Source organism: Ustilago hordei (assembly GCF_900519145.1).
Source record: "Ustilago hordei strain Uho2 genome assembly, contig: UHO2_contig_03, whole genome shotgun sequence".
Lineage (NCBI taxonomy): Eukaryota > Fungi > Basidiomycota > Ustilaginomycetes > Ustilaginales > Ustilaginaceae > Ustilago > Ustilago hordei.
In genome coordinates, this window is record NW_024545288.1 from 596,067 (window position 1) to 605,982 (window position 9,916).

At 50.4% G+C, this 9,916-nt stretch overlaps 1 protein-coding gene across 1 annotated transcript; it reads right to left on the bottom strand.

Annotated features, from left to right (window-relative positions):
- Positions 1–1,165: 1,165 nt before the first annotated feature.
- Positions 1,166–6,324, bottom strand: UHO2_01829 (uncharacterized protein; the record flags this gene model as incomplete). Its single annotated transcript, XM_041559266.1, has 2 exons — positions 1,166–4,823; positions 5,408–6,324. The coding sequence occupies 2 exons, from the start codon at positions 6,322–6,324 to the stop codon at positions 1,166–1,168; spliced, it is 4,575 nt and encodes a 1,524-aa protein (XP_041415200.1).
- Positions 6,325–9,916: the final 3,592 nt, after the last annotated feature.

Genomic DNA, 9,916 nt, shown 5'->3' on the forward strand with positions numbered 1-9,916 from the left:
GGTGACTATCAAGTTGTGCAGTGACAGCAGGTGGCGTTTGTTGTATATACTATCGTAGGTTTCGGCTGACCTCTGTGGACACTCCGTTCAGGGGTAGCTCGGCACGATCAATATCAATGTTATGATGACACCAAGGTCTGGTGTGAGTGTTGATGATGATGAGGTTGATGGTGTTAGTGATGAGATTGGTGATGTCGGTGATAATGAGGTTGATGGTGTTGGTGATAAGGTTGGTGGCGTCAACACGAGTGTCCAGTGTGTTGACTTGATGCTTGAAGTGATCCCCGGACCGCAGTGGACTACTGCCTTCGGTTCTATCTATATCCGGACCGCTAACCTGCTATGGGCGCCTTCGGACGTCAGGTAGTGGTGATACAACACACACACTACGATGAGGAGCAACCTTGATAGATTGCTGCTATGCTGACTGTAACTAATGAGTACTTGTGTTTCTAAAGTATTGACTAGTTGTATGGTGAGTAGAGTGGATGGGGATCCACTCGACCTATGATGATGAGAAAGCATGGTTATATACCTCTTCACAGCATTGCCAGCGATGCTGCTCCTGCTCTCTCTCCAGAGAGTACCTTCTTCATCGAGTACTGCTCAGGGGCCTCTCCTGCTTGGCACCCCTGTGCCTCTTGTCGACACTGCTCCTCCTCCTCATGACCTGGTGTCGACTCCTTCGACACTGCTCCTCCTCCTTTGATCAGTGACAGTTCCTTTGGCTCTTGTCTCTCGAGCCCCTGAGTGGTAACCATCTGCATGCTCCTTGAGCTTGGTCCTCTTCGTGGCTGTGCCTGCTCCTTGAGCTTGGTCCTCCTCGTGGCTGTGCCTGCTCCTTGAGCTTGGTCCTCCTCGTGGCTGTGCTTGGCCCTCCTTTGCATGTGAGTCCATAGGAGTCCATGGTCTCCATGGAGACTGCACTACGACCATGCTCTCTACTGGTGTCGACTAGGTCTTCGATACCTGTGCTCCTTCCATATGAACCCATGACCCTCCTGCTTCTTGAGCATCCAGGCCCATGACACTACCCCCCTCTTAAGAGCCGAGCTCCGTCGAGGCGTGCTCTGGTCTGGTTCATGCTGACTCCTCCTCCTTGACAACATCGCCAACATCATCCTTCCTCCTTCTCTCAACGTCATCCTCCTTCCTCTTCCTCTCTCTACTCCTCCTGTTCTCTCCTCCTCTCTCCACTCTGTCTACTCACTCGTCCCCCCTCCGACACCTCATACTCCTGGATGAGGTCGGGACAGTTGAGGTTCTCTACTGGTTCCCATGAAGCAGCTTCCTCTGAGTACCCTCTCCACAACACCTTGTACTCCGTAGTCCCATTGTGTGAACGCTTGTCGATGAGTGCTTCGACTTCGAAATCGAGGTCCTCATCTGGAAGTGATGGTATGGTGGGCTGTTCAGCACGTTGAGGAAGAGAACTTGTTCTTGCTGGCTCGAGCATGGAGACATGGAACACATCATGCACCCTAAGGTTTGCTGGCAATGTGATTCGATAAGCTCGGCGTCCTACCCGTTCCTGAACTGGGTAGGGTCCTGCGAACCGGGTGTCTAACTTGGGTGTGGGTCTCCTTGTCTTCCAGTTTCGTCGGTTGATATAGACCATATCAGCCACCTTAAACTCGATGTCCTTGTGCTTCCTGTTATACTGGTTTACTGATCTACGTTGTGCCTCTCTGATCTGCTCCTGGAGGTACTTGCAACGCTCCTCTCCATCCATGAGGTACTCGAAGCGACCTGGATCATTGACTCCTAGTCGTTGAGGGATGTCAGGATGAGCTTTGGGGTTCCATCCATAGCATGCAAAGAATGGTGAGACACCAATGCTGTTGTGGACCGTGTTGTTGTATACAAAGGCCGCAGTGTCCAGCAGGTTGGCCCAGTCATTCTGCTCATAGTTGCAGTACATCCTGAGATATTGCTCTATGACCTGATTGACTCTCTCTGTCTGACCATCAGTTTGAGGATGGTAGGCCGTGCTAAGTGAGTGCTTCACACCCATTTGCTCTGCAAATGCCTTCCATGCTCCTGATATGAACTGCCTGCCTCGGTCCGAGACCATGTGATCTGGATATCCGAAGAGTCTAACCATGTGTCCATATAGCAATACTGCAGTCTGTTTGGCTGTGACTGTCTTATGGGTTGGAGCTAGTATGGCAAACTTGGTTAACCTGTCGACGATGACTAGGATAGAGTCATAGGTCTTGGAGTCATACTTCTTTGATGGTGGTAGTCCTTCAATGAAGTCGAGGGATATGGAGCCCCAGGGCCTGTCTGGGGTTGCTAGTGGCTGTAGCAAACCATATGGACGATGACGAGGAGCTTTGTACCTAGCACATACAGGACAACTTGCTACATAGTCTGCAATCCAAGCTGTCATGTTTGGCCACCAGTAATGTCGTTGAGCTGCCTTGATGGTAGCATCTCTTCCTACGTGTCCAGCAGTGATACCATCATGGCATTGGGTCATCACCATGAATCGCAGATGCTCTACAGAGAGAGACTGTCCATCTACCTCTTTGGCACTCCTTGAGTGTCGGTTGTTGGTCCTCCCTGGCATGATCACCTTGGGGATAACCAACCTTCCTCCACTGTACCATAGGTCATCCTTGAGTTCGAAAGGCTTCTTCCTATGTATCTCCTGTAGCTCTTGGTCTAAAGGCTGGAAGATCTTGACCAGGTCTTTGAGACCTTTTGATGCTATGGACTCCATCGAGATCATGGGGGCCACTAGGAGCGAGTCATGGTCTGCTGTCTCCTTGAACACTCGAGGAGGCAGTAGTTGCCTCACATTGTGATCCTGCTCTTCACCGGCTGGTTGCATGTCTGTCCTTCTGGTGAGAGCATCGGGTTCACCACCTTTGTCTCCTGGTCGATACTGCAATATGAAGTCGAAGTCTGCTAGTAGTATTGCCCATCGAGCTTGTCGACCTGTGATGCGTCTCTGTGACTTGAAGTACTTGAGGGCTTCATGGTCAGTGAGGATGACCAGTTGGTTCGGTAGTCCAGCTAACATGTGTCGCCACTGAGTGAGGCAGGCGACCACAGCTAGGAGCTCCTTATCATGGATCTCATAGTTCTTCTCGGCAGAAGACATCTTCCTAGAGTAGAAGGCCACTGGATGCCATCGTCCTTCATGCTCCTGCTTGAGTACTCCTGCTATAGCAAAGTCACTTGCATCAGTCTCCAACCTTGTTGGAAGGTGGTAGTCGAAGTGCTGAAGCACTCCTGCTGATGTGAAGGCCTGGATGAGCTTGTGGAAGGCCTGTTGGGCCTCCTCTGGTAGCTCGAACTTCTTGAACCGTTCTATAGGCTTTACCAGTGCTGTCAAGGGCTTGGCTATGCGAGCAAAGTGGGCTATGAACCTTCGATAGAAGTTGGCAAAACCCAGGAACCTCTGGATGTCATGGATTGACTCCGGCATTGGCCACTCCTTGACAGTGCGCACCTTTTCTGGGTCCATCTCTATGCCCGTTGGCTTGATGATGTACCCCAGGAACTCAACTGTCTTGGTGTGGAACTCACACTTTGACAGCTTAGCAAAGAGCCTGTTGCTCCTTAAGCGAGTGAGGACCTCGGTGACATGCTTCACATGTACCTCTTCAGTGTCACTGAAGATCAGGAAGTCATCTAAGTATACCACTACATATACTCCGATGATGTCTCGGAAGATGTCATTGATGAATGACTGGAAGTGAGCCGGAGCATTGGCTAGGCCAAAGGGCATCACTAGGTACTCATAGAGTCCCAACTGAGTGCCAAAAGCTGTCTTCCATTCATCTCCTTTAGCAATCCGGATGAGGTTGTATGCTGCTCTAAGGTCTAGCTTGGTATAGATCCTTGCCTTCCTGAGTAAGAACAGCTGCTCCTCGATGAGGGGCAATGGTGCCCTGTTCTTGACAGTGATCTCGTTGAGACCTCTGTAGTCCACACAGAGTCTGAGACCTCCATCCTTCTTTGGTACGAAGAGCACCGGTGATCGTGCCGGGCTCTTCGATGGTCTTATGAACCCCTTCTCGAGGTTCTCATCCAAGTACCTCCTCAGCTCGGACATCTCCTTGGGTCCCTTAAGGTATAGGGGCCCTTGAGGTGGCTTACCTCCTTCTATCAACTCGAGGTGGAGATCATGCTCGGTATGATGGGGCAGCTTGTCTGCTTCCACCTCATCAAACACATCTCGCAGGTGTTGGTATGGCTTTGGTATGTCTGCAGCCGTCACCACCTTATCTACCTCCACCTCCATCTCGACTCCTTTGTCTGCGCCTGTAGGTACAAAACCAAAGGCCGGGAGTGATGATGGTGGCTCCTCTAACAGCATGAACCCTATGGGTCCATCTTCCAGAGCTGCTCGTAGTATGTGCTCTGCTGAGACAAACTCGTTACCATGAAGGGTTGGTCTCCTCATGGTTAGGTCCCCTGCTCTTGCTGCTTCAGGGGGTCTCCTAGGGGGTCGGTCCTGCTCCTGAGTCTTGAACTCCAGCTGGCCCGTATCCCATTGTATGGTGGGTTTGAGCCTCCGTAGCTCAGTGAACCCCAGGATGAGGTCATAGTCCGCAGTGTCGGCCACTGAAGCTTCGACCACACCCAGATTGTGTGTACCAATAGATACCTGCATGCTCGCAGAACTATTGATGGAGAGTTGGTGCCCGGTGACACCATGGATCGATCTTGTTTTTATGGGTTTTGTGGGTATTTGGTACTTACTAATGAAAGAATCTGAGACTATGGACAAACCAGCACCGGTATCAGCTAGTATCCGAGCAGGATGGTCTTGAACCATTCCAGAGAGCTCCAGTACTGCTTTGCCTCCACTGGTAGAGAAACATACTTGACAATCTTGATATATACAGAGTGATGGCGAGGAGGTTTGTAGAGCAATGCATGCCATCAGTGCATCACCCCACTGACGTTTCCCTCGTCGTCATCATCATCGTGCTCCTCCTCGTGATCGGGGTCCATGGGTTGCTGGTATGAGCTGAGGTCCATGGCCTCGGGGTCACCCGTCTCAGTGCTGCCTGTGGGGCCATCTCCTGAGTCGGTGGCCTCCTCGAAGGGGTCTGCTGTGGTGACCATAACCTTTGGTCCCATGGGTCGAGAGCTAAGAGGGTTTACCCTCCTGCTGGGGCAGTCTCTGGCCCAATGGCCGATACCCTTGCATACATGACAGGTGTTGATACCTGATGGAGCAGGGCTTCCTTGCTTCGAGGGTTGGGTGGGATGATGAGGAAGGGGTCGGTTTAGGTTTTGTATAGTTGCTTGTGTAGTTGCTTGTGATGGTGATCGAGCTGGATAAGGTTGAGTGGGTTGTCTGATGGGGATCGAACTTTGATTTGGCCGAGACCCAGTTCTTAGTGGAGGTGACATGGCATTTGGGAGTGAGTGTCTAGCCGAGGACTGCTGTAGTAGCATCCTCTGTCGATCGGTCTCCTCAACCTCTCGATACCACTCCCATCTCTTCCCAGGTGGATTCCTCTCAAACTTCTCCTGTATGCTGCGAGTGAGACTTCCTCTGAAGAGATCAATCACTAGCTCGTTGTCATCTAGGTTGACCTGTCCCTCCAAGTCTCTGAACCGCTCTACATGACGTGTGGCGGCACCAGGAGCATCACTTGTGAGTCTGAGAGCCAACAGCTTGTTGTATGCCTCCATCCTAGCATTGCGTGGGTTGAACTGCTCTGACAGTCGCTCTGTGAAGTAGTGCCAATCATTAAACAACCTTCCTTCTCTAGCTCTATCAATGCGGAGCTTGGAGGTCCACCACTCTCTTGCCGTCCCTTCCAGTTGAGCACCCATGTGATTGATCATCCTAGACTGCTCATACACCTGGTTGAACTTAAACCATGCTTCGGCTTCTAGAATGAAGATCTCCATGTCTCGGGGATTGAACTTTGGAAAGGGGGTGGCAATGGGCTTTGACCGGTTAAGCTCTGCCATGATGCTGGTATCCTCCTCGTGGTCCAGGGGGTAAGGATCCATCCTAGTCCTGCTGTAGGGGTCCAGCTTAGTCTTGACATATCTTGGCCCAGTAGGTGAAGCATACTTCTCATAGTTGATGTCCTCCTGCTCATCCAGGTTGAATGAGACTGATCGTCTTGGTCGTGGAGCCGGAGTAGGAGTATGTGGGTCTCCTATCATAGACTCATCTCCTCCTCCTGCTTGGTCTTCCGAGTGAGAGAGGTCCATTGTCTCCTCCCTACCCAGCTGAGCTCGTTGTAGTCGTTCCTCTCGATGACCCTGCCTAGTAAGCTCTAGCTGAGCTTCCAATAGAGTGAGTAGTCTATCGAGCTTATTGTTGAGGTCTGGGTCCGTCATGGTGATTGTGAGGAGCTGCTTGAACGATCCACTCTAATGTCAGGGGTCTCGCGCCTGAAACCCAGGTCGGTCTGTCGAGATACTCGGTGACTATCAAACTGTGCGACAGCTATTGTCTCGAGATACTCGGTGACTATCAAGTTGTGCAGTGACAGCAGGTGGCGTTTGTTGTATATACTATCGTAGGTTTCGGCTGACCTCTGTGGACACTCCGTTCAGGGGTAGCTCGGCACGATCAATATCAATGTTATGATGACACCAAGGTCTGGTGTGAGTGTTGATGATGATGAGGTTGATGGTGTTAGTGATGAGATTGGTGATGTCGGTGATAATGAGGTTGATGGTGTTGGTGATAAGGTTGGTGGCGTCAACACGAGTGTCCAGTGTGTTGACTTGATGCTTGAAGTGATCCCCGGACCGCAGTGGACTACTGCCTTCGGTTCTATCTATATCCGGACCGCTAACCTGCTATGGGCGCCTTCGGACGTCAGGTAGTGGTGATACAACACACACACTACGATGAGGAGCAACCTTGATAGATTGCTGCTATGCTGACTGTAACTAATGAGTACTTGTGTTTCTAAAGTATTGACTAGTTGTATGGTGAGTAGAGTGGATGGGGATCCACTCGACCTATGATGATGAGAAAGCATGGTTATATACCTCTTCACAGCATTGCCAGCGATGCTGCTCCTGCTCTCTCTCCAGAGAGTACCTTCTTCATCGAGTACTGCTCAGGGGCCTCTCCTGCTTGGCACCCCTGTGCCTCTTGTCGACACTGCTCCTCCTCCTCATGACCTGGTGTCGACTCCTTCGACACTGCTCCTCCTCCTTTGATCAGTGACAGTTCCTTTGGCTCTTGTCTCTCGAGCCCCTGAGTGGTAACCATCTGCATGCTCCTTGAGCTTGGTCCTCTTCGTGGCTGTGCCTGCTCCTTGAGCTTGGTCCTCCTCGTGGCTGTGCCTGCTCCTTGAGCTTGGTCCTCCTCGTGGCTGTGCTTGGCCCTCCTTTGCATGTGAGTCCATAGGAGTCCATGGTCTCCATGGAGACTGCACTACGACCATGCTCTCTACTGGTGTCGACTAGGTCTTCGATACCTGTGCTCCTTCCATATGAACCCATGACCCTCCTGCTTCTTGAGCATCCAGGCCCATGACAAACACCACCTACAGTTGTCAACTAATGGTGATACAACACACATGTTGAGAGTCATTGCAAGAGCACTGCTATTGCAATGGTATGTAACTGAGTAGTAAGTAAAGTAGATAGAGAAAAGAGTGGATGGGGCTCCACTTGTATGCTATGGTAGAGTGAGAGTATTTATGTGTTCAGTTGGTGTTGCCCACAACACCTATCCTGCTCCTCCTGAGGGGCCTTTGTCCCCTGTTTGACACTGTCTTGTCCTGCTGGCATCAATCCCATTGATACTGCACCCCTACCATTTGCACAGCATAAGGGTTATGCAACACTGCCCTCTTGCCTTCATGCTCTCCTTCTGCCTGATGATGTGTGATGACCCCTTTCGACACAGCTCCTTCTCAACCTTGTCTTGTGAATCCCTTTAGCCACTTGTTGAACCTCATGACCAAACCCCTTGGTCATGTGGTCACCCCTGTGCTTGGGCCTGTGTGACTTTACACATGCACCCCTCAAGCAGTAACCATCCACATGATACTGAGCTTGGTCCCCTGCTTCCTCCTATGGTTATCTCCAAGTGCCTCTCCTTCCAATGCCAGTACCTTCCTTTCTGAGTCTCCTAGTGCTTGCTCATATCAGCCAACTTGTTGAGGCATGCTGATCTGACTGATTCTGACCAATCCCTGTGAGATTAATCTGGAACCCAGGGTTCAATTGATCTTGTAATTCATATGTGCTGCAAGCCTGATTAATCTCATTGATCCCTGATGGTTTGGCACTGATCAATCTGGCACACCCTTCCTATATTGATCTGTTGCACACCCTTCATATACTGCTCCATTGCGTGACATTCCCATGGCTGCCGTTGATCAATTTGGCGCACTCTCTTGCACTATCCTTCTGACCCTGTGACAGTAGGATGACCAGGGCGATGTTCATGCTGTAAAAGCCCTTGTAGCTAAAGTGCTCCCGGCTCATCATCCCTGGCTTCCATGCAAGCAGTACATGAGTACCATCAACCACAAGCCAGCCTTTTCCCCATTCCTCTACTCCAGTAGTCCTTTGCACCCATGCAGAAGCACTTTGCCTCTCTGCTTCTGATGCAAATTGCATAACCTCCTTGTTGAGTTCAAGAAGTCTGCAGACAGTCCATTCGGTCCAGCCTATCACAGTTCCAATGCTGTAGCCACATTGCAGGGAAACATCATGCTCTCCAGCTCCATTTCCTGATCACCCAAGCTGGTAAAGAGCCACTGGCAGGATTTCTCTGCACTGTTCAATTGAGACCTGACCTGAGTTAAATGATTTCATTTGTTGAAGGTGTTTCACCAGCTCCTCAAAAGCCAAAGGTGTCATTCATACCAAGCCTCGGAAAAGGGCTGGCTTCATTGTGGCATATTGGTCCAGGAGCTCAATTAGCTTTTCAGAGTGGCCCTGTGTGTGAATCCATGAGACTGAGTATTGCTGCTGGGCAATGAGGGCATACATGCAAATGAGGCCTGCCAAAAGAGGTGTTGGGCCATCATCAGTGTCAGAGCTGCTATCATAATCATCCATATCAAAGTCCAGGTTTTGCAACTCTTCTGCATACTGATCAAGTTCAGTGGACAATGATACTTCCAGAGTTTGGATGATGCTATTGAGCTGGTCCTGTTTTGTGCTGAAGTGCACCATGGTGTAGAGGACCATGAGGAAGGGAAGGGGGTTATGGTTGGAATGGAAGGTGAAGGTGATGGTGTTGGTGAAGAAGGAAGAAGGAAGAGAGATGAGTGAGAAAGATGGTGCAAAGCATTGTGCAAAGCATTGCACATGTAGAGTGCTGCACACACCTTTGAAAAGTGTGCACATTTGCAGATGGATGTGCATCCACTTCCTTCACCTCCTCAACTTGACTACTTCATCACACTGGTGTGCCATGTCATTCATTGACAAAGTATTTGAAGCTGGAAGCTGGGATGTTTCTCTTCCTGCTTCTCCAACTCCCCCATCCAACACAGAGCAAGAACAAGGTGCACCTCCTGCACTTTCTCCTGTCACTTCCCCAATCAATCAGATGTCTGGTACACCTTCCACCCAATCCACCAGGCCTGCTGACAATGGGGCAAAGAAGAACTTTGTCTGGCAGGCTCAGGACATCAAGTGCCTTGTAGACACAATCTACATCAATGAGTCATATCAGTGCACAATTCTCCCTTCTCATCGCAATGAAGCCAACAAGCCTGCCAACAAGCTTTGCAAGGATATGGTCTATCATGACCTCAGCAGGTCAGTCTTCCCTTCCAGGTCTGTTGATCCCTCTTGCATCAAGTTCAAGGTATGCTGGCTTCAAGAAACATACCATCAGGAGAAGAAAGCTCTCTTGCTTACAGGAGCTGGAACACTGCTGAAGGACATGGATGCAATGAATCCTGTAAGTACTCTAAGACCATTGGTTATAATACTTGTGAATATGTAC